The 24895-nt window shown below is 46.0% G+C and overlaps 1 protein-coding gene across 3 annotated transcripts in view; it reads left to right on the top strand.

Annotated features, from left to right (window-relative positions):
* The window catches only part of ACOX2 (acyl-CoA oxidase 2), a 29201-nt gene extending 8908 nt beyond the window's left edge, over positions 1-20293 (top strand). For all 3 annotated transcript variants that reach the window (XM_083425382.1, XM_083425384.1, XM_083425383.1), the window contains 10 exons: positions 1437-1556; positions 2453-2568; positions 3041-3213; positions 4569-4731; positions 6119-6309; positions 8771-8932; positions 10759-10864; positions 12905-13122; positions 16276-16408; positions 20108-20293. In XM_083425382.1, the coding sequence (XP_083281508.1) occupies positions 1437-1556; positions 2453-2568; positions 3041-3213; positions 4569-4731; positions 6119-6309; positions 8771-8932; positions 10759-10864; positions 12905-13122; positions 16276-16408; positions 20108-20170 (1445 nt within the window). In that variant the 3' untranslated portion in view covers positions 20171-20293. The remainder of the gene's footprint in view (positions 1-1436; positions 1557-2452; positions 2569-3040; positions 3214-4568; positions 4732-6118; positions 6310-8770; positions 8933-10758; positions 10865-12904; positions 13123-16275; positions 16409-20107) is intronic.
* The last annotated feature ends 4602 nt before the right edge of the window (positions 20294-24895 follow it).

Raw genomic sequence — 24895 nt, 5'->3', positions numbered from 1 at the left:
GTTACTTGTCTTCCCAATCTGCATTTTTAATTGCAGCTTTGAATATGATCAATGCTGGAATATAAAGGTATCGTAGTACCATTATACAGATCTATGGTGCAACCGCACTTGGAATACTGTGTACGATTCCAGTCACCCTACCTGAAAAAGGAGATTGTGAGCGTTAAAATCAAGATGTGAAAAATACGGAAACAACAAGGAGAGGCAGGACTGAGATTTGGAGATACAGTGGTACCTCGGGTTACATAAGCTTCAGGTTGCATATGCTTCAGGTTACAGACTCTGCTAACCCAGAAATAGTACATTGGGTTAAGAACTTTGCTTCAGGATGAGAACAGAAATCGTGCTCCAGTGGCGCAGCAGCGGCAGGAGGCCCCATTAGCTAAACTGGTGCTTCAGGTTAAGAACAGTTTCAGGTTAAGAACGGACTTCCAGAACGAATTAAGTACTTAACCTGAGGTACCACTGTATGCTTCAAGGTCTAGATTATGGGAAGTCCCAAAAAATTAATAATTATAATTTGGATGATAATTTGGTCTTTTTTGTTTTAGCTTTTTTAGTTTAATCGGATTATGATTTGATATGTTAATTGGATGTTTTTTATTGGAAAATAATAAAAATGATTTAACAACAACAACAACAAGGAGATTGTGTAGCTGGAAAGGGCAACCAAAATGATTGGGGGGATGGGAGCAGGTTTTCCTGTGAGGAAAAGTTGCAACATTTTTAGTTTAGAAAGAAATCAAATAGCAGGGAGCAGCCTAGCTGTGCGTAGCATTATGTATAATGTGGAGAAAGCAGATAAGAGAAAAGTTTTCTCTTTAAAAGAGGTTTAGAGAAATTCATGGAGAATAAGACTCTCAGTAGTTCCTAGCTACATAGGCTATGTTCTCATGTCACTGTAGCTGGGAATGGCAGGTGGGGAGAATTGCTCTTGAGCTCACAGGCCTTTGGCCTCATCCAATAATAATATTATTTATACCCCACCCATCCTGCTGGGCCTCCCCAGCTACTCTGGACGGTTTCCAACAGAACATTAAAAGCATAACAAAACATCAAACGTTAAAAACTTCCCTAAACAGGGCTTCCTTCAGATGTCTTCTAGAAGTCAGATAGTTGTTTATCTCCTTGACAACTGATGGGAGGGTGTTCCACAGGGCAGGTGCCACCACCGAGAAGGCCCTCTGCCTGGTTCCCCGTAACCTCGCTTCTCACAGTGAGGGAACTGCCAGAAGGCCCTCGGCGCTGGACCTCTGTGTCCGGGCTGAATGATGGGGGTGGAGACACTCCTTCAGGTATACAGGGCCAAGGCTGTTTAGGGCTTTAAAGGTCAGCACCAACACTTTGAACAGGGCTGTTCTTATGTTCTGAAAATGCTGCTTAACTTTTTGAAGAATTGATGACTTATTTTACTCACCCTCCATTCACCCTTACAGTAGGACGAACGGCGACTCACGCTGTGGTCTTTGCTCAGCTTTACCTGAAAGGAAAGTCGTATGGGATGCATCCCTTCATGGTGCAGATCCGCAGCCTCCGAGATCATTCTCTGGAACCAGGTGACTTACTCCAGAGGGTCCCGAGACAATTCTGCTGGGTGGTGTTTTTCTATCTGTTTCAAGCCCGCCAATGCTGGGCTTCGACCGTCAGAAACAGGGGTGCCTTGAAATCAGTGGTGCCATCTTGGGAGATAGAAACATAGAACTGGAGAGTTGAAAGGAATCCTAAGGTTCAATCTAGTTCAACTCCTTGCAATTGCAATCTCGGGCGCCTCTCATCAGAATGAGCAAAGGGGCCTCTAAATGCAAAAATAAATCTGGCTTCCAACATTATTTTTAAGCTCAGAAAAATGCTTTCATGTTGTCATGTTGTCATATTCATCACTTTTGGGGCTGTGCCATAATAATAATAATAATAATAATAATAATAATAATAATAATAATGGAGAGAAGAATAGCAGAGTTCATCAGACACCATTACATACAGAAATACATTAGCCAATCTATTAAAGTATTAAAATACTATTGACAGGTGCAAAAAATGAGGGGGTGCAAAGGAGGTGGACAGAATAAGGAATAACATTTAGGGGGAAAGGGTGTCCGGCTTACCACCATTTGAAGGTAATGTCTGTGCTTACTTGGGAGTAAAGCCCCATTTGTCTCAATGGGGTATTCTGCTGAGTTGCCATGCATAGACTTGCACTGTAAGTGAAGTAGTACATACTGCCGTCTAATAAAAAAGAGTTCATAGATTTTCCAGTGCTTTCTGTTGGGCAGAAGAAACGTGTGCTTTCAGTGGTGGGCATAAGACCATTATGTCCAGAGTCTATTGTTACCTAACCACATCACTGTGCAGAATGCTGGGTTATGTATCCTGATTTCCAAAAGAGACTTCAGTCTTCACAATCTTTTAAACCTATGTGCCTGTCTGAATCCTTGCTTGTTTTGCTCCGTAGGAGTAACGGCAGGGGATATTGGTCCCAAAATGAGCTTTGAAAATGTTGACAATGGCTTTCTCCTGCTGAAGAATGTTCGGATTCCGAGGGAAAACATGCTGGCCAAGTTCTCTCAGGTAAACGTAGCTCTGGATATCAAACAGGCTTCATCAGTTGCACCATAGCAAAAGGGCCTCTAGTTATTCTCTCATGTGTGGAATGCCATATGGAATCTATCAGGTGGTAAAGACAGAATGTCAAGAATCTCCATGAACTTTCATTCTCTTATTTCATTTTTTTCAAGAGAATAGAAATGGTGATCGGGGAATATTTGAAAACAGTGCTTTTTCAGGGTTGTTGTTGTTGTTGTTTTTAAAAAATGAGGGGCCAGTATTTTGATAAAAGTGCTGTGGGCGATAGCACAAAATGGCTGCCATGGGCAGCAAAAAAAGAGGTGACAGAGAAACCAGTGACAGGAAGGGGGGGGGGAAACCACTGTCTGAAAGACATTTGCAGAGTCTGTAAATGCTTCAGAGTTCTGAGTCCTGGACTTAAATTTTGTTTCTGCTAACACACACCTCCTTTTTTTATTTATTTCACAATTTCCAGGTCCTGCCAGATGGCCGGTATATGAAAAAAGGATCTGCGCAAATTAACTACCTTACTATGATTGTGGTCCGTGTCCTCATGCTTCAGAATGAAGTTGTCCCCAATCTGATGAAGGCATGCACCATCGCAATCCGATATTCCGCAGTGCGCCGGCAGTCTGAGTTAAAGCCCGGGTATGGCGGGAATTGAGGGCCTGGTACCAGGCAGGGATGCATTAAATGTCCTGCTCTTCTGTTGACTATTTTTATTATTGCTTTCCTCTTTTCACACCAACTCTCGGTACTCCGGCCCCTAATCCCCACCCCTTGTTTTCTTGATACAGCTACTTAAACTATTAAGCAAGCAGATGAATTTGCAAATGTTGAAGAGGCAGTGAAGCTGATGGAGCCAGGAGTGGGGGGGGGGGCAGAAAAAGGGGGGTTGGGAAACTAGTGTGAGGGACCAGGTGCCCCAAGGGTCCTGAAAGACCTACATTGGCTCCCAGTATGTTTCCGAGCACAATTCAAAGTGTTGGTGCTGACCTTTAAAACCCTAAACAGCCTTGGCCCTGTATACCTGAAGGAGCATCTCCACCCCCATCATTCAGCCCGGACACAGAGGTCCAGCGCCGAGGGCCTTCTGGAGGTTCCCTCACTGCAAGAAGCGACGTTACAGGGAACCAGGCAGAGGGCCTTCTCGGTGGTGGCACCCTCCCTGTGGAACACCCTCCCTTCAGATGTCAAGGAGATAAATAACGATACAACTTTTAGAAGACATCTGAAGGCAGCCCTTTTTGGGGAAGTTTTTAATGTGTGACATTTTAATGTATTTTTAATCTTTGTTGGAAGCCACCCAGAGTGGCTGGCCAGATGGTTGGGGTACAAATAAATTATTATTATTATTATTTTGGAAGGGGACGCTGTTTCCCAAACAGTTGGGGTGACCGTGTCTCTCTGTCTCAATATGTTCTTCCTCCTTCTGTGACCACAGATACCTGGCTGTAATTTCATGCTGGCTCAGAATTTATTTCAGGTCAGGAAAGACAAAACATAGAGGGAACCCAGGATTGTCTCCGTGTGTACATTAAGGCTATCAAAAACAACCTCTGCTTAAATCTGGTTCACTACCATTATCTTTATTTTAAAGGTGTTAGAATGTGCACGTGCAGACTTAAAGTTACCTCCATGTATTTCGACAAGGGATGTTTCCTGGAATGGGACTCATTTCTGTGGCTTCCACTAGCGCAAAAACTTACTTGAATCAGCCCCTCTACCTGCCGCATGGCCACCGCTGGCCCCCTAAGCTAGTCAGGTGAAAAATGCTGTCCTGTTAACATTGGAATAAGATCTCACTGCTAAGCCGGTCACCACCTGTGAGTGGATGTTTTTGGGGCAAGTGGTTGGGTCAGTTCGTGAGACAGAAATTGGCCACCCTGCGCTGGCTTCCCAGAATGAAAGAGGAAATGCAAAATGGAAACCCCTTCGGGTAATTGGAGGCTATTCATTTGCCGTTCGTTTTGGATAATCTGCAACATTTTCTCCCCCCTCAGTGACCGGGAGGCAAAGATTCTTGACTATCAGACCCAGCAACAGAAACTTCTCCCTCAGTTGGCAACCGCCTATGCCTTTTACTTCGTTGCTAAATATCTGCGGGACTTCTTTGACAGGGGCTACATGGAAACCAAAGAAGGAAAGTTTGACTTGCTCCCTGAGGTAACATGAAGAAAGATAAGCAATATCCCTTCAAGCCTTCCCTTAGAAACCTTTAAACTTCTGAAAGGTGTGTAATAAAACAAACAAATGATCAGAAGAAGAAACCCAGAAGATTTTGAAATCTTTTTTAAAAAAGAAAAGAAAAGAAGAATCAGGAAGAGGGCTACGTCATACATATATCTGCATCGCTTGGTTTGCAATCAGATGTGTGAGGTGATATTTATCTACATTTACTTTAAAAAAATTATTTACATGCAAAGCCCACCCAAAGCAGTTTACAAAAATAAATAAATAAATAAATATTATTATTTTTATTATTATTATTAAAAACTCTCCCCCTCCATATAGAATATTAGTAAAACAATACTAAAAACAACCCACAAGAATAAAACAGACTAAGAAAAAGTAACAGTTTATTTTAAAAGTGACACAAGTGGTATGGCTGCTGCAGGCTTTCCCTCCTCAACCGATGTATCTTCCCCCCCCCCCTCAACTGACAAACCTGCTTGTAAAAACCTGGCTGTTGGAGCTGATTTTAGATATTCAGGAAACACAAGTGTTACATTCCCTTCAAACTGTGCTGTTTCAAGCTCTGGGTGTTGGCCAAGCCGAGTGCCTCTCCCACATTTCCAAAAACAACACTCACTAGACGTGGAAAGCTAGACGGAAACCTTTGCTCCTGAGGTACTTCCCTTTTCACATGCAGGGTTCATTCAAACATGCGTCACCACATTACAAACACACTTGCCATCTTGAAATGGTAGAGTTTCAGGGGAGCATGTATTCAGTGCTGTCCTCGTGATTGAATTATCTGTTAAGTGAATTTGAATCTGCAGTTTCAGGGTTTAGTTCAGGGACAGTCACCTTGATGCCCTCCAGATGCCGTTGGACATTCCTGACCATTGACCATGCCTGTCTGGGTCTGAGGGGAGCCAGAATCCACCAACATCCAGAGGCCGCCATGTTGGATATCCCCAGTATCATTGATAATGTGGCTAATTCCATAAATACAAACCAGAGTTTCTGACGTTGCACAAAATCCAGCACTTTTAAGGCCTTGCTGGTGTCCAGTAAAAGGTCTTAATTGGTTTTAACTGACTCTCACAGGAATCAACAAAGCTTGCTCTAGCCGCTGTAGAGCATTGTCATGCTTATGCTTTGGTCTGATTGCAAATAAGTTTTGTAACCTATCCCAAGAATTTAGGACAGGTAGCACTCCCGCGGCCATAAAAGATGACCTATGAATTTAAGCTGAGGAGGAGGATAATAGGAAAGGATATAAACCGACAGACATTTCATATGTCACTGGTCCAGAGATGCTGTTCTGTAGAATGGGAAATGCAGAAGTGTCCTCTCTTAACGCTCTTCTTTCTGCCTTAATTTGCAGCTTCATGCTCTTGCGGCAGGAATTAAAGTCATCGCTACAGACTACTGCTCGGCCGGAGTCGAGATTTGTCGGAAGGCTTGTGGGGGGCACGGCTACTCTCTTCTCAGCGGCCTGCCTTCCTTATTCACCAGGCAGGTGGCTGGTTGCACCTATGAGGGGGAAAACACTGTCCTCCTCCTACAGACAGCCAGGTAGCTGCACTGAAAACCTATCCAAATCTGTCTTCCATCTTGCTTCCGAGGCCCTTGCCAAAGCCACTTTAGATATCAGAAGCTTTTCCACAATACGTTTCACGGTTTATTTTCATGATTTAAACCATTTATACAGGGGGGTCTGAACTCTGAGTTAGACCTTAATTGTTTAATCTGATTATTTGTATTTTGTCTGTTACTTTGTAAGGTAAAGGTAAAGGGACCCCTGACCATTAGGTCCATTCATGACTGATTCTGGGGTTGCGGCGCTCATCTTGCTTTATTGGCTGAGGGAGCCGGCGTACAGCTTCCGGGTCATGTGGCCAGCATGACTAAGCCGCTTCTGGCGAATCAGAGCAGCGCACGGAAACACCGTTTACCTTCCTGCTGGAGCAGTACCTATTTATCTACTTGTACTTTGACGTGTTTTCGAACTGCTAGGTTGGCAGGAGCAGGGACCGAGCAACGGGAGCTCACCCCGTCATGGGGATTCGAACCCCTGACCTTCTGATTGGAAAGTCCTAGGCTCTGCGGTTTAACCCACAGCGCCACCCGCATCCATCCCAATCTCCTTGTATTTGTATTGTTACTTTGGACTGTACCTTTAAACTCTACCACAGAGTACAGACATTTCATATGTCACTGGTCCATTTTCTGAAATTTGGAAAGTACAGTTCTCTACATGAGAACTGAAAACACCTAAAAAAGCCTACTTGAAACTAGGCAGCCAAAGTTGTTGTGTCCCAAGCAACTTCATGCGGATTTATTTAAGGGAGTGCTTGACACTCCAAAATTCTGAAACAACAAGCTCCAAATTCGGCAACTGGGAAAAACTGACCTGCGTTGCATCCTTTTTTAGGTGTTTAACAGTTCTCATGTAGCGAACTGTACATTCCAATTCAGGGCACATTCCAATTGCTCATCAGTCAATGCTATTGAAGCGTATTTTGCAGTCAACCTTCTGTGAGGGAAGGGAAAGTTGTCATTTGGGCCAGAACTAAAACCTCTTGCAGACTCAAGAAACAGGATTTCCAAATTTTAGAAAATGGAAGGATTACATAATTTGGTTGTTGTTGTGCTTGGGGACTAAGATAAGGATTAAGGAAAGATAGTGGTGTGTGAGATGTTATGGTCCGAAAATCAGAGTATGCAGTGCTCAAGTGTGCCAGTGTAACTCTTTTCTGTTCTGCAGACTCTGACTGGCAGAAGAATTAGTGGAAGAATGATTGACAGTGGAGGAATGGAGTCAAATGTTGGGTGGAGCTATGAGTGAGTGATAGGCAGATAACACCACTCTAGGATTATTTTTAATGAAGAGTGGGATTAGAAATCACTTAAGCGAATTGAGCGTTGATTGGAAAATGACAGTTGACTGACTGCAAGAGACAGGAAGAAATGGAGAATGAGATGAAAGAGATAGGAAGACAGAGAGCAAGCCACTGTAAAAGAGGATAGCTGTTTTTGAAATACCATTGAATATTCTGTATGCAATAACTGCTTGTTCTGGATGTTGTGTTCCTTAATCAATTGTCTGCTTAGCATTTAAACTGTGTTCTGGTCTGGATGGATTCTAAGGTCCATACATCTCATCCCACGTGGCTTGTGCAGATGTATTTGGGTAAGAATATAAAGGGAGAGGCCTGCTGGTGGCAGCAGGTATTTTGTGGGAAGTCTGTATTCAGTGGAGTCTTTGAGTGACTAATCTAGTGACCTCCTGGGGGTGGGCCTTTTAGGAGACTCTGGAATAGTGATCCTGACAAATATATTTTTTGTGTTTTCTCTGCAACAAGTAGGGTTGCAAACCCAGCACACTTAAGAATGCAAGATAGGAATTGCTGAAGATTCTGCAGCAGAGTCAATATCCTGAGATATAGCCATGATGCATGTTCTTAAATGGGACACGGGTGGCGCTGTGGGTTAAACCACAGAGCCTAGGACTTGCCGATCAGAAGGTCGGCGGTTCGAATCCCCGCAATGGGGTGAGCTCCTGTTGCTCAGTCCCTGCTCCTGCCAACCTAGCAGTTCAAAAGCACCTCAAAGTGCAAGTAGATAAATAGGTACTGCTCTGGCAGGAAGGTAAACGGCATTTCCGTGCGTTGCAATGGTTTGCCAGAAGTGGCTTAGTCATGCTGGTCACATGACCGGGGAAAAATGTCTGCGGACAAACGTCAGCTCCCTCGGCCAGTAAAGCGAGATGAGCGCCGCAACCCCAGAGTCAGCCGCGAGTGGACCTAATGGTCAGGGGTCCCTTTACCTTTATGTTCTTAAATATCTTTCTCCCCCTGCCTATTAACTATCCTGTTTTCCAGTTATTTGTATCACGAATCATACAGGAACGTTGCCTTATCTGTGGCCTTGCTTTTGAACCGCTGAAAAATAAGTGTTTGGAAACAAGTTGTGTAGTTGAGCAAATGCCTCTGGGATGAGGATGTGGCTCAGTTTTCATTTTCTTTGTCATTAGGTTTCTGATCAAGTGCCTTGGGATGGCACAAAGCGGCCAGCCTCTTCCTTCATCAGTTGCTTACCTGACTTCTGAAAGCTTTGGAAAGTGCCAAGCCCAGGAAAAGAGAGACTTCCTCAATCCGGACGTTTACACTGAAGCTTACAGGCACAGAGCATTCAGGTTGGCACAGAGATCCTGGAACCCAACAGTTTTGCTTGGGTGGTGTGTTTTTTTAGGGGGGGGATTTCTTGCATGTCTCATCTTAAAGGCATAGGGTGATAAACAACAGGAGATCAAATAAGGTGTAATCGTGATCAGGGAAGGCTGTGGGCCAAGTTGTATCAGTCTAACCTACCTCACGGGGTTGTTTTGTGATATTACAATTGCTCCTGAGACCCAGTGTGGTGTAGTGGTTAAGAGCGGTAGACTCGTAATCTGGGGAACCGGGTTCGTGTCTCCGCTCCTCCACATGCAGCTGCTGGGTGACCTTGGGCCAGTCACACTTCTCTGAAGTCTCTCAGCCCCACTCACCTCACAGAGTGTTTGTTGTGGGGGAGGAAGGGAAAGGAGAATGTTAGCCGCTTTGAGACTCCTTAAAGGGAGTGAAAGGCGGGATATCAAATCCAAACTCTTCTTAAAAAAAAAAAAAATTGCTCCCCAAAACTCCCTTGATGAAGGGCTGATTACATAAGCCCTGTTTGAAGGCTGAAAGATACTGTTCCCCGCGACCCTGAAATTACTAGTTGAATGTGTTAACTGTTTTTAGAATGCTTTTTAAAATGGTTTATATCTGGGATTCTCGAACTGTAGTCTGTGCCCCACCAGTGAATTGCGAGTTTCTTTCAGGGAGTTTGTGTCATGGCTGCATTAAAAACATATTATTTTTTTAATTGTGTTTTTATTGCTTCTTTTGCTTCTTATGTTGTATTTTATCTTGTTACAATTTCAAATCTATGGGGTGCAAACGGGCAATGCAATAAAATGCAGTTTAAGAGCAAGATGCAAATGTTCTGAACGCAGGATAAATTCATCATATAACAGGGGACTTATTTGTACCGTATTTTTCGCTCTATAAGACGCACCTAGTTTTCGGAGGAGGAAAACAAGAAATAAAATATTCTAAATCCCTGTGCAGCAATCCCTCTTGCTGTTCTGGCTTCTGGGATAGCTGCGCAGCCTGCATTCACTCCATAAGACGCACACACATTTCCCCTTACTTTTTAGAAGGGGAAAAAGTGCTTCTTATAGAGCAAAAAATATAGAAGCGGGGTAAGAGCTACTGTGGAGTGAGGCTGGTACATGTGCATATTGCCCAAGCTATACATTCATCAAAACAGGGTGGTAGAGTTCTTAGGTGGTAGTAGTAGGGATTGCCATCACTTTAGGCCACATGACTTTTTTGGGGGGAAAGCTCCAACATTTTTTTCTAAGAGCTGTTTTAATTTGCATGGAGTTGTTTTTGTGTTTTACATCATGGACTATTCAAAACTGGTGAAGACACCTGCATGATAAAGCCCAGATTTCTGTCACCTTCATTCTCCCCCATGTGCAGACCAGACCTTTGTTTCTGCCATTTAGGTGCATTTTTTAAAAATAGCCATAAATATTTGCAAAATTGTGACAGTTTTTTGGGTGTCTATAATAGCTACTGAAGGAGCGTCTCCACCCCCATCATTCAGCCCGGACATGGAGGTCCAGCTCCGAGGGCCTTTTGGCGGTTCCCTCACTGCGAGAAGTGAGGTTACAGGGAACCAGGCAGAAGGCCTTCTCGGTGGTGGCGCCCGCCCTGTGAAATGCCCTCCCATCAGATTTCAAGGAAATAAACAACTATCTGACTTTTAGAAGACATCTGAAGGAAGCCCTGTTTAGGGAAGTTTTTAATGTTTGATGTTTTGCTGTGTTTTTAATATTCTGTTGGGAGCTGCCCAGAGTGGCTGGGGAAACCCAGCCAGCTGGGTGGGGTATAAATAATAAATTACTATTATTATTTTAATCTTTCCCTACAGAGTTGCAAGAAACGTAGCTGTCAAACTCCAGGGTTTGGTTCAGCAGGGAATGGCACAGCACGACGCTTGGAACAGGTGCTCTGTCCAACTTGCCCAGGCTGCCATGGTTGGTAAAAACTTTGTAGCTTCACCCACTACTGGCTCTTCTGCCAGGAATCCTGTCTCGTAAACTGCACTTGAAAAACTAAGCCAATAATAATAATCATCATCATCAGTACAGTGGTACCTCAGGTTAAGTACTTAATTCAATCCGGAGGTCCGTACTTAACCTGAAACTGTTCTTAACCTGAAGCACCACTTTAACTAATGGGGCCTCCTGTTGCTGCCTCGCCGCCGGAGCATGATTTCTTTTCTCGTCCTGAAGCAAAGTTCTTAACCTGAAGCACTATTTCTGGGTTAGCGGAGTCTGTAACCTGAAGCATATGTAACCTGAAGAGTATGTAACCTGAGGTACCACTGTACTGATGTGTTGTGTTGCATCCAGATCCCATTTTTTAAAAGCCCTGTTTTGTATAAGAACATGATGCTGATGTTTCTAGATCTAAGAAGCACCTTGTTAAAGGAGGAGTGGCTAACCTTTGACCCTCAAGATCTTGCTGGACTTCATCTCCCATAATCCCTGGCAACTGATCATTCTGGCAGGGACTGATAGGAGTTAGAATCCAGCAAATTCTGGGGGAGTCTTTTCGTAAACCGCTTTGAGGGTTTTTTATTTTTTAACAATCCAATACAGTGGTGCCCCGCAAGACGAATGCCTCGCAAGACGGAAAACCCGCAAGACGAAAGGGTTTTCCGTTTGCAGAGGCGCTTCGCAAGACGAATTTCCCTGTGGGCTTGCTTCGCAAGACGAAAATTGATGAAAAATTCTGAATTTTTTTTTCCGCTCCAAAACCCCTTTTTCTGAAGCGCTAAGCTGCTAAAAGCATTTTAGCAGCAAAACCGCTAATCCCTTAAGCCTTAAAAAGCCGTTTTTAGCCCTTAAATTGTCAATAGCGCTAATAGCGCTAATCCGCCAATGGGCTTGCGGAAAAAACCGCAAGACGAAAAGACTCGCGGAACGGGTTCTTTTCGTCTTGCGAGGCACCACTGTAGTCTATACATTTTATGAAACGGATAAATAAAAATAACCTTGCCTGGAGATGCCAAGGATTGAAGCTGGGGCCCTCAGGTGATCTTCCCCTGAGCTACAACTTTCCCTAAATGGGTGTGTGTGATGATGAACAGTAGAAAGAACTGACGAGAGATCATTTTGTCTCACTGTAAATCGTTTCGGGACTTTCTGCTGTGGGGAGCGACGCATACATTCAGTCCACCTAACCCAGCTCAGGATTTCTTTTAAGAGTTGTGGAAGCAAGACCCCATAATAGACAGAGTAGTGGAGTGGAGGTTTTGGGAAAGGAGTGAGGAACGTATTTGCAGGCTTATGCCTTTGCTGTGGAGAAACAGGCATGCCAGACAGGGCCCCCAGTCATGTGGGAGCACACTAGAGAGAATCAGCTCCCACTCAGCTGGGGGCTGAGTCTGAAAGGCACTGCGATCACCTTGATATTGGGGTCATATCCGCACCAGGCATTTAAAGCCCTCTTCCCACAAACAAACCTGGGATCTGTCGTATGCTGAGAGTTGTTAGGAGACCTCTCACAGAACCATGTTCGAATCCCCACGATGGGGTGAGCTCCCATTGCTCGGTCCCAGCTCCTGCCAACCTAGCAGTTTGAAAGCACATCAGTGCAAGTAGATAAGTAGGTACTGCTGCGGCGGGAAGGTAAATGGCATTTCCATGCGTTCTGGTTTCCGTCCCGTTGTGCCAGAAGCAGTTCAGTCCTGCTGGCCACATGACCTGGAAAGCTGTCTGTGGACAAACACCGGCTCCCTGGGCCTGAAAGCAAGATGAGCGCCTCACCCCATAGTCGCCTTTGACTGGACTTGACCATCCAGGGATCCTTAACCTTTTTTAACTTTATAACGGTGCTGTGACCTCTAACAATTAGGCTGGAGACAATTCCTGGCAGCTGTGACCTTGAAATGAGAAACCACGTAGCCCAGGAGTGGAACCCGGTTCCACAATGCCAACACTTCCCCCCCCAAGGCGAGTTATCGCGCAGAGGTGAATGGTGCTTGCTTCTAGTTGTTTTTACTTTGCCAGGCTCACAGCCAATACATCGTGGTGGAAAAATTTGTCAAAGCGCTGGAGACGTTTGGAAAAGAGGCTGGCATCCAGGGGGTCCTTAAGCATCTCTGCGACCTCTATGCCCTGCATGGGATCTTTTCTGACTTGGGAGACTTTGTGCAGGATGGCTACCTTTCTACAAAGCAATCTGACATGGTGACCGAATCGTACCTGGATCTCCTGGCTGTCGTTCGGTGAGGTTATCCTCTTTTTCTTCTAAGGGCTTAATGCCATTGCTTCCATGTTTGGAACCTACGTTGTGTTGTAACAACCATTAAACAATACTGTATATGAAACTAGCAAGCTGCCCATCTTTAGGATGGGTGAAGAAGGAGACTCGCAGAACTACAATTCCCAGAGTTTCTGGGAAGAGGGATGGAATGCTTAACCATTCTGAGAATTGCAGCTCCGTGAAGGGAATAGGGGTCTTCCTAACATCGTGGGTGGCGCTGTGGGAAAAGCCTCAGCACCTAGGTTGGCGGTTCGAATCCCCACAGTGGGGTGCGCTCCCGTTGTTCAGTCCCAGCACCTGCCAACCTAGCAGTTCAAAAGCACTCCCGGGTGCAAGTAGATAAATAGGGACCGCTCCGGCGGGAAAGTAAACGGTGTTTTCGTGTGCGGCTCTGGCTCGCCAGAGCAGCGATGTCACGCTGGCCACGTGACCCGGAAGTGTCTTCGGACAGCGCTGGCCCCCGGCCTCTTGAGTGAGATGGGTGCACAACCCTAGAGTCTGTCAAGACTGGCCCGTACGGGCAGGGGTACCTTTACCTTTACCTTTAACATCTATCAGCATCCTTAATAAACTACACTTCCCAGGATTCTTTGAGGCTCAAGTGGTTTAGGATTGCTTTAAATGTATGTGGCCTTTGTCAATTTGGTATGCTTGAATGGCATTGAAGCTACAAAGCCATTATTCACCTGTCAAATAGAAAATGTCTCTTTGACCTTTTGGTCAGTTTCCTATTCCGATGACGTCTCTTGTGGCTTATTGAGATCTTGTCTGTTTTTAATAAAAAACAATCAGATAAAGATATTGCAATAAGCCTTGGCGTTCCTGCTGGTTCTGAAATTTTGAAAAGCGCAGAAGCCGCGACCTCTCCGTTTCCCAACGGAAGCGGATGCCTCAGCACCGTCGGGTGGTTTTGATTCAAAATCAGCTACGTGGGCTTTTTAAAGAAGTCAGAAATATTTACTCGAAATACTTTTATCAAATTGCTTCCAATAAGGAGGGTGACTATGATGTCATGACTTCACCACGAAGCGTAAAAGCATTAAAAGATAAAGCTATCGTTTGCATGCCATTAACGGATTATCTTCGGGGTTTACCTTGGTGGATTGAAATTAAAGAGACACAATCTGTAACCGATAGATGGTAAAGTAAATTGTTCTGCTGGCTCCCCTGTGAAACTTACATTTTCTTATTATTTTCAATTATCCCATGTGTATCCCCTTTCATTTGTCTGGGATCACAATATATCTACCCAGCATAGAATAACACTACAGGGTTTATTCTGGGTTATAAAACCCAAAGCAACGGGTGCCCCTGGATATCAAAATAGTATCTTCCATACCTAGCTCTGAGAACAGATTTATTTGTGCAGTCAATAGGCAAATTGATTATCTAGCGATGGAGGTAGATATAGCCAAAAGATGTAAATAAGAAGGCAGTAAGGACAGTCTCCTGTCAGACCACCCAACCTACCAGATATTTTGGCCTACAATGACTGTACTTTTCCATGTATAAGACTAGGGTTTTTTACTTTAAAATTATGTGGAAAACTGTGGGTTGTCTTATACAAGGGGCAATCTCCCCCCCCCTATTTTCTTAAATTGGAGTCCCTAAAAATAGGGGGTGTCTTATACATGGGGGTGTCTTATACACGGGAAAATACGGTAGTTCATTTATGAGAGGGGTAGGAAACTTATAGCCATCCTGCTGTGGCTGAATCACAGTTCCTATTATCCCAAACCATTGGCCCTCCTAGCTGGAGCTGATAGGAACTGGGAGCCCAACAACACCTGGCAGGCCACAGACCTGTGCTCCCTGATTGACAATGCCATTTGATCTAGACTACCGCAATGCACTTTACATGGAACAGCCCTTGAAGGCTGTTTGAAAACTTCACTCAGGTAGCCAGCACAGGGCCACCCGGATTTTACAGACTACAAGCTTACCTTTGTGCTAAATGACTATGGGAACAAAAGAGAAAGCACCTCGCTCCAGTTTTAGCTGACTTGCACTGACGGCCAATTTGCCTGCAGTCCAGTTCTGGATCTTGGCACTTCCTTCGAAGCTGTAAATGTTCTAGGTCCTGCTTTAAAAAGAGGGCTCCTTCTGTCTTTGTCTTCATTAGCCAAATTATCAGCGTTGCAGCCCTGCTCGTGCTGTAGTAGGATACTGCTAGAATCCTAGAACTGCGGAGTTGGAAGGGACGTCAAGGGACATCTAGTCCAAGCCCTTGAAATGCAGGAATCTCAGCTAGATCAAGCATGACAGATGGCCATCCAACCTCTGGTTAAAAACCTCCAAGGAAGGAGAGCCCACCACCTCCAGAGGGAAACTGTTCCACTGTTGAACAGCTCTTACTGTCAGAAAGTTCTTCGTGATGTTTAGACCAAACTTCCTTCCTTGTAACTTGAATCCTTTGGTTGAGGTTCTCCAGAGAGGAGAAAACAAGCTTGCTCCATCTTCCATGTGACAGCCCTTTAGATATTTGTAGATGGCCATCATATCCCATTCTGCCAGGACACTGAGGTCCAGCGTTGAGGGCCTTCTGACGGTTCCCTCGCTGCAAGAAGCCAAGTTACAGGGAACCAGGCAGAGGGCCTTCTCAGTAGTGGCGCCTGCCCTGTGGAACGCCCTCCCACCAGATGTCAAAGAGAAAAACAACTACCAGACTTTTAGAAGACATCTGAAACCAGCGCTGTTTAGGGAAGTTTGGTGGACTATTGTATTTTAATATTCTGTTGGAAGCCGCCCAGAGTGGCTGGAGAAACCCAGCCAGATGGGTGGGGCATAAATAATAAATTTTTATAATATCATTATTATTATCCCCTCTCAGTCTCCTCTTTTCCAGGCTAAATATGCCCAGCTCCTTCAACCGTTTCTCATTGATCAATTTGGTCACCCTGCTCTGCACACATTGCAGCATTTCAATATCCTCCTTAAATTGTGGTGCCCAGAACTGGACAGAGTTAATGTTTATGCTGCAGAAGGAACAAAAAAAAAACACTTTCTGGCACTTCTAGGGTACAGAGCTAGTATTAGGGGTTTTATTTGGTTTTTATGGAGTAGAAATTGTGACTCGTATATTGGGGCTCATTAAGATTCCTTTGCTCTTTTTCAGGAAAGATGCTGTGCCCTTAGTGGATGCATTTGATTTCTCAGACGCAAATTTAAATTCAGCCCTTGGCTGCTACGATGGTCAAGCCTATCAGAGGCTTTACGAGTGGGCCAAGAAGTCACCAACCAACCATCAGGTGAGAACAGCGCATGCCAAAGTCAACAAGCAGCCAGACAACTTAAAGGAGAGGCCTATCAGTGCTTCCCCGTTTAACGTGAATTAATTGTCATGCTGCACTAAAGGTAAAGGGACCCCTGACCATTAGGTCCAGTCGTGGACAACTCTGGGGTTGCGGCGCTCATCTCGCTTTATTGGCCAAGGGAGCCGGCGTACAGCTTCCGGGTCATGTGGCCAGCATGACTGAGCTGCTTCTGGCGAACCAGAGCAGCACACGGAAACACTGTTTACTTTCCCGCTGGAGCGGTACCTACCGTATTTTTCGCTCTATAAGACACACCAGACCACAAGAAAAAAATATATTCTGAATATCCCTCTTGCTGTTCTGGCTTCTGGGATAGCTGCGCAGCCTGCATTCGCTCCATAAGACGCACACACATTTCGCCTTACTTTTTAGGAGGGGAAAAGTGAGTCTTATAGAGCAAAAAATATGGTATTTATCAACTTGCACTTTGACGTGCTTTCTAACTGCTAGGTTGGCAGGAGCAGGGACCGAGCAACGGGAGCTCACCCCGTCGCGGGATTCGAACTGCCGACCTTCTGATCGGCAAGTCCTAGGCTCTGTGGTTTAACCCACAGTGCCACCCGCGTCCCCTGTCATGCTGCACTAGAGCAGAGCAAAGCCTGCTTTCCATACTGAGCCGAAATAAAATTTAATTATGGGAAGCACATTTGTGTTTAATCTATGCAGACTGAGCACAAATTAAACATTTGCATTCAATTTGCATAACTTAATGCATATTAGCATTCCACAATGCATAGTTTGGATTCGCACAGTGCAGAATTCTGGACTGTTGTGACAGATTTAGCCCAAAATACAAGCAGCCCTGAGCATCGTAAACAGTAGATGGAACAGGGCAGGGAAGTGTTAACTGGAGCCAAAAAGTGCAGGGGGGGAAGTGAGTTTGGGGTGGTTCGCGGCAAGCTTTATTTTTAGGGGAGGGCTGACTGGAGCTTTGGAGAAGGCGGGGGAAATAAGGAGAGTTGAGGGGTGATATGGCATTAGCCACAAAAAAAGAGCGGTGAGTGAAAAGAACACAGATCATCTAACACACAGAAAGATGGAGAAACAGGAAGAGAGTCAAGGCACATTTATATAAAGAGTTGTGTGCGCTCCACAATGCTGTGCAGAAAGGTGAGGGGGCACACCAAATTTGCTATGGGGCACATTTATTTTTAGGAAAGGCAATTTTCTACCTCTGGCGACTGCAGCGAGAAGCATGAAAGTACATTGTCAGCATCTAATCATCTTCAGGGCCGCAGTGGGAGCTTAATAGGACACCCAGCAGCCCACAGGGCGAGCTGTTCCTTGGATTTCTCCCCAAGCAGCAAAACCAGAATCACAGGGAAGCCAAAGAGGGGCACAGCTCTTGACTAAAATCAGAGGGAGAAATGGGGCAGCAGTTGTGGGTTTCCTGAGAGCCAGTGTGGTGTAGTGGTTAAGAGCGGAGGACTCGTAATCTGGTGAACTGGGTTTGATTCCTCGCTCCTCCACGTGCAGCTGCTGGGTGACCTTGGGCTAGTCACACTTCTCTGAAGTCTCTCAGCCTCACTCACCTCACAGAGTGTCTGTTGTGGGGGAGGAAGGGAAAGGAGAATGTTAGCCGCTTTGAGACTCCTTAGGGTAGTGATAAAGCGGGATATCAAATCCAAACTCCTCTTCTTCTTCTTCTGAAACCATGATTCAAGAACTTGAGGATACATTCTGCAAAACAGGGAAATCATCTGCACGATTTGCTTAACTGTGCACTTAATAGAATCCAGGTTTTATTGCTGCAGAGTTTGGGCACAGGTATTAGTAATGTCGGTAAAATGCAGGCATGTTTCTCTCTTGCATATCTGCAAGGGAGAATGAGACAGCTCAGTGCAGAGCCCTGCTTATATGCCAGTGGCGTAGCGTGGGTTGTCAGCACCCGGGGCAAGGCAAGTAATTTGTGCCCCCCCCCCGCTGCACTGTCCCTCCCCCAGATAGTCCCTCGCTCTCTCTCCGCACCGCACCGCACGCCTGGCACCCTCCCCTCCACAGTGGGCAGCGACCCGGCAGCTCGGATCGGATTCACACAGCCAGCACTGCAGTGAGAGAGAGTGAGTGAGCCAGGTAGGGGCAGAGAGCTGCGAGTGCGAGCGCCCCCCCCCCAGATGTTGCGCCCGGTGAGGACGGCCCCCCTGCACCCCCCACGCTACGCCACTGTTATATGCAGCCTGACCCTGATGCAGTTGAAAGCTGTGTTCCTCCTGAGGGCCTTAGGAGGACACAGGTGACATTCTCCTAGTGGCAGAAAGAGACAGAGCAGGAAGAGGCATCAGTAGTCTAAAAGAGCACCGCTTGAGAGCTTCAGTGTTGTGTAGTGGTTCGAGTGCTGGACTAGGACCTGGGAGACCAGGGTTCAAATCCCCACTTGGCCACGAAGCTCACTGGGTAACCTTGGGAGTCAGTCACCGCCTCTCAGCCTCACCTACCTCACAGGGGTGTTGTGGGGGATTAGATGAGGAGGGGCAGAACCACGTATGCCACCTTGAGCTCCTTAAGAGAAAAGCAGCAAATAAGTAATAGGCAATTGCTTTGCTAGCAGGTACAGGAAGGGCTGGTCTTGGCAAAATAATGCTCAGCACTTTGTTGTTATTTAGTTGTTTAGTCGTGTCCCACTCTTCGTGACCCCATGGACCAGAGCACGCCAGGCACTCCTGTCTTCCACTGCCTCCCGCAGTTTGGTCAAACTCATGCTGGTAGCTTCGAGAACACTGTCCAACCATCTTGTCCTCTGTTGTCGCCTTCTCCTTGTGCCCTCCATCTTTCCCAACATCAGTGTCTTTTCCAGGGAGTCTTCTCATCTCATGAGGTGGCCAAAGTATTGGAGCCTCAGCTTCAGAATCTGTCCTTCCAGTAAGCACTCAGGGCTGATTTCCTTAAGAATGGAGAGGTTTGATCTTCTTGCAGTCCATGGGACTCTCAAGAGTCTCCTCCAGCACCAAGCGTCAATTCTTCGGTGATCAGCCTTCTTCATGGTCCAGCTCTCACTTCCATACATCACTACTGGGAAAACCATAGCTTTAACTATACGGACCTTTGTTGGCAATGTCTCTGCTTTTTAAGATGCTGTCTAGGTTTGTCATCACTTTTCTTCCAAGAAGCAGGCATCTTTTAATTTCATGACTGCTGTCACCACCTGCAGTGATCATGGAGCCCAAGAAAGTAAAATCTCTCACTGCCTCCATTTCTTTACCTTCTAATTGCCAGGAGGTGATGGGACCAGTGGCCATGATCTAGGCTTTATTGATGTTGAGCTTCAAACCATATTTTGCGCTCTCCTCTTTCACCTTCATTAATAGGTTCTTTAATTCCTCCTCAGCACTTATTTGCAAGGCTTTATTAGGTGATGTATGTGGCCTGCATCTCAGCCACTGCAGGAACACACTGCGCATAAGCACGTCTTCCTACAGCGCCTTTTCCAAACATGACCTTCATACTGGTTCCATTGCTGAACTCTGCAGCTGGGCAAGAGCGCATAAGCCCTGCCTTTACCCTGTTCGGTCTTGACGCTAAAGAAGGAAGCACAGGGTTAGACAGGAAATTGACTCCTCCACAATGGCTTCTGTTTTCTGCCCTGAGTAGCTGACTGTCTATGCGATTGACACTCACTTTCTGTCTCCCCAACAGGACAACCGGATTTTTGAGACGTATTTGAAGCCGCTTTTCCGGAATGCCCTCTCCAAGCTGTGAAAGGAGGAAATGAAGCAGAGAGGCAGCTCCTTCGCGTGCCCCCCCCCCCCCCCCCGCTGCTCTCAAAGCAACACCAACGTTTATTGATTAATGTAAACCCATAAAATGTAGTGGCCGACCGCCTTTTGAGTTTTGTCCATCAAAACATTCTCTTGAGTTTTCCTGGCAAGCGGAAGGAAGCCAGCGAATCTGAACAATTTGCTTTGGAAGTGGGGTGATGCCTTTTAACTTCACCAAATAAGCCAAGTTTTATTTTATTTCGCTGTTCACAGCAGCCCTTGCTGACATGTATGTGCCAGCTCAGTCCACCGGAATTACTGCCATGAGATCGGTCCACCAGCCGTTTTCGGGCTGGGATTGGGGAACCTGTGGCCCTGCAGATACAGCTGAATTACAGCTCCCATCATCCTTGACCATTGGTCATGCTGACCAGAACTAGGAGGAGCATCACAATTCCCTCCCTTGCTTTAGGATCCGGACCAGGACCAAGGGGGTAACAGTTATACAGAACCCCCTAGAGAGTCGGTGTGGTGTAGTGGTTAAGAGCAGTGGACTCGTAATCTGGTGAACCGGGTTCGCGTCTCCGCTCCTCCACATGCAGCTGCTGGGTGACCTTGGGCCAGTCACACTTCTTTGAAGTCTCTCAGCCTCACTCACCTCACAGAGTGTTTGTTGTGGGGGAGGAAGGGAAGGGAGATTGCTAGCCGCTTTGAGACTCCTTCGGGTAGTGATAAAGCGGGATATCAAACTCTTCTTCCCTATAGCAACTTTATTGATGGCAGAATTCTGGTGATGGCAGAAGGGATTGCTACGGCTCTTCTCAGGGCCTGGCCACACCCACCTGTCACTCACTTGATGTCATATGACCTCAGGTAAAGCCGCGGCTGCAAAGGAGCAACTGGGAATATTAGATTGGGTCTCCCAGTTGTTCCTTTTGCAAGCACGGTTTGCAATGTAAATCTGGAGCGGAATGCAAGCTGCACCATTTCAGCCAGGTCAGATCCACTTGATGTCATACAATTTCCAGGTGACTGGCAGCGGGGCATGCTTGCCCACCTAGGACTGGCTGCAACTGGAGCCAACCAATAATGATTCCGCCCCCTTTTCTAACACACGTTTCCTGCGTGGAAATTCGCCTGCACTAATGTAAGCAGAGGCATGGAATGGTCCATGACGATTCTTGTTTTTAATACTTTCAGGGAAACGTACCTATTCTCCAAGTGCCTAACCAGTTAAAAAAAAGAAACTCTCCAAGATGCCTTTAAGAACCACCAGACCCTTAGGATGTAATTGTAGGTCTCTCAAACCCACCTCGCAACCTCTAATTTAAAATCTCGCTGTGGTGACAGAGCTTGCACTAAATTAAAGATCCTGCGCAGGGAAGACAGGGGTATAGATGTTTTAAATGAGAGCCAGTGTGGTGTAGTGGTTAAGAGCAGTAGTCTCGTAATCTGGGGAACCAGGTTCGCTTCCCCGCTCCTCCACATGCACCTGCTGGGTGACCTTGGGCCAGTCACACTTCTCTGAAGTCTCTCAGCCCCACTCACCTCACAGAGTGTTTGTTGTGGGGGAGGAAGGGAAAGGAGAATGTGAGCCGCTTTGAGACTCCTGAAGGGGAGTGAAAGGCGGGATATCAAATCCAAACTCTTCTTCTTCTTCTAAATTAATTTCACACAGGCACCAGGCTGGCAGAAGCACACAAAGATGAAATTAAGCTAATGATCAAGTTCAATCTGCATTGCTTCCATTTAATCAGAGTGTGCAATTTAGGAAGAGCACTTTTAAGCAAATAAATAGCAATTCAGATGCTTCGAAGTGGGGTTCATTCCCTGCCTATAAAATGAACAAAGGCATCATCCACGGGCACCTTTGCTCACCTACCACAGTGAATTGTTATGAGGATAAAATGTGAGGAAAGCTATGTATGCCATGTGAAGCTCCTTGGAGGACGCAGGGGATACATATGTATCTCGCCCCCTTTTTTAGTGATAGACTACTACAATGCACACCATGCAGGACTTACCTTGAAGACTGTGCAAAAGCTGACGCTACTGCTGCTGCCAGGTAAACACATGGGGCAGCAAGAGGGGCTCGTGTGTCACCAATCCTTAAAGCACTGCACGGGCTGCATATGAGCTAACCGCCTGATTCAAGGGATCAGTACAAAACCCCAAGTGGCTTGATACTCAAGTACTTAAACCAAGTGCCTTCCTCAGTTTCTGCCAGTTCAGGCTTTGAGATGGCGAGGCTGAGCTTGTAGTCCCTTGGAGAGACGTGGGGCCGTGATGCAAAGCAGAGACTTTTCGGTGGTGTCTCCCTGGTTGTGGAATTCCATCCTGGTGGAAAGCTGGCTCCCCACCCCCACCCCCACTATCATTCTTGAAAACTTAGAACATACTTTAGTACAGACTGGACTGGAGTTCAGCAGTCTAGGTATCGCCGTCTGTTGAATTGTATTTCATTGCTGATAAGGGTTTTAATTCATATTTTATTTTTATGATTATTGTGCAGCACTTTGAGCTTCTACAAGGGGGGGGGGAGGATGCGGAACAAAGAACAATAAATAATGATCTTGTGAATAAATTACAAGGAGCGCAGTAAAGGAATGGGGGAAATCCTCTGCTGGTGTTTAAAGTTTAAGAGCAAGAGGCTGCATGTGCGACTGTGGTTAGAACGTGAAAACTAGGACTGAGGAGTCTTGGATTCAAATCTACACTCAGCCATGAAGCTCATTTGTTGGTCCTTGAGCTGTCACCTTCCCTCATCCTAAGCTGCCTCCTTTGTTGTTAGGTTAAAGTACAAAGGGGGTGGAAGGCAAAGAACCACGGAGTCCTGAAGTCAGGGAGGAAAGGCACAGAATAAAAAGGGAATACCCTCAAGCTGGATGGGACGCGGGTGGCGCTGTGGTTAAAAGCCTCAGCACCTAGGGCTTGCCGATCGAAAGGTCGGCGGTTCGAATCCCCGCGGCGGGGTGCGCTCCCGTTGTTCGGTCCCAGCGCCTGCCAACCTAGCAGTTCGAAAGCACCTCCGGGTGCAAGTAGATAAATAGGGACCGCTTACTGGCGGGAAGGTAAACGGCGTTTCCGTGTGCGGCTCTGGCTCGCCAGAGCAGCGATGTCACGCTGGCCACGTGACCTGGAAGTGTCTTCGGACAGCGCTGGCCCTCGGCCTCTTTGAGTGAGATGGGCGCACAACCCTAGAGTCTGTCAAGACTGGCCCGTACGGGCAGGGGTACCTTTACCTTTACCTTTTACCCTCAAGCTGAGGTGAAGACGAAGGAGGGATCGTAACAGCTTGACAAAGGCCACCTAATGAGTTTGTAATCGAGCTACAAGTTGAATAGAGGATTTATTTCCTCACACTTAAGCCACCATGCTGTATCTGTACCTCATTAATGCACTACATCAATGTAGCTCCATGGCGTCATTGAGATTAGTACTTTAAACAAAAAGAAAGTGTCATTTGCAAGTGATACTGGTGCCCTTGCATAGTTTCCTTCGAAATCCAAGAGGTGATGGGTCTATCTTCCCCACACAATGTTCTATTTTTAAATGGTGCCACTTAATATTTTTTTTAGATTCTGCTATTCGTCTGTTGAACAATTCTAGCCATTGCAAATAAAACATGTGATGCCATGTTATCGAAACGACCGGTGTTGTTGGTTTGTCAGTGGAGACATATATGAGGAGAGAAGAGCTTTTGGGGAGGGGTGCAGAATTTATTGGTGCTGGAACCCTCCAAATCTACTGCTAACCAGATTGAAATACTGGAAAGGGTTTGAGTAAAGAATCAAGCGAACCTTGGATGAAGCTAGCAGGGCCTCTGCTTGATGTTTAGAAATGTTTTTAGTCTTGAGTTAAATTTTGCAGACCTCCGTTGTCTTCAAATTCCACATTCCCCCTTCTTGCATTCTATCTTTTGGGATTATTTTATTTGGGAGAGTTTGGTAAAACAGCCGGCTGATATAGGTCCACTGAAACAGCCTCTTACTTATCGAAGTTGTCTCACAAAATTAATGAGCCTATTTGTAGTAACCAGGCAGCTGTTGCAAAGCAGAGGGACAAGCGAGCTATTTCGCTTTAGTAGCGAAATACATTAACAATCCTCTGCCACTATTCCAGCAACTCCTGCAGCCAAGCTGGTGCCAAATGTATTGCTCTGCTTTCCTTTGGACCACATCAGTGAGGACGAGAGGGCGGTCTTGTTGTCTGGGCAGCCCAAGACCTCCCTACACACTGCCCATTGTCATTTATCACCCGCCCTTCACTCTAGAGAGCCAGTGTGGTGTAGTGGTTAGAGCAGTGGACTTGTAATCTGGTGAACCGGGTTCGCTTCCCCGCTCCTCCACATGCAGCTGCTGGGTGACCTTGGGCCAGTCACACTTCTTTGAAGTCTCTCAGCCCCACTCACCTCACAGAGTGTTTGTTGTGGGGGAGGAAGGGAAAGGAGAATGTTAGTCGCTTTGAGACTCCTTAAAGGGAGTGAAAGGCGGGATATCAAATCCAAACTCTTCTTCTAAGGTTCCAGGATGGGTTACAACACTTGAACACATTCTTGAAAACAGCTGAGAACATAACCAATTTTAAAAAACCCTTTCTACCTAAACTTTCCCGAAGTTTTAAACAAACTTTATTGAACTTTTTTGTGCTTTTACTGCTTTTCATATAGATTTCTTTCTTGGTCTTTAACTGAGCAAAAAATAAATAAACAAACTCTGTAGGGGAA

This window comes from Podarcis tiliguerta (assembly GCF_965153285.1).
Source record: "Podarcis tiliguerta genome assembly, chromosome: 2".
Classification (NCBI taxonomy): domain Eukaryota; kingdom Metazoa; phylum Chordata; class Lepidosauria; order Squamata; family Lacertidae; genus Podarcis; species Podarcis tiliguerta.
Note: the sequence above shows the minus strand (reverse complement) of the source record. Positions and strands in the feature narration are given on the sequence as shown.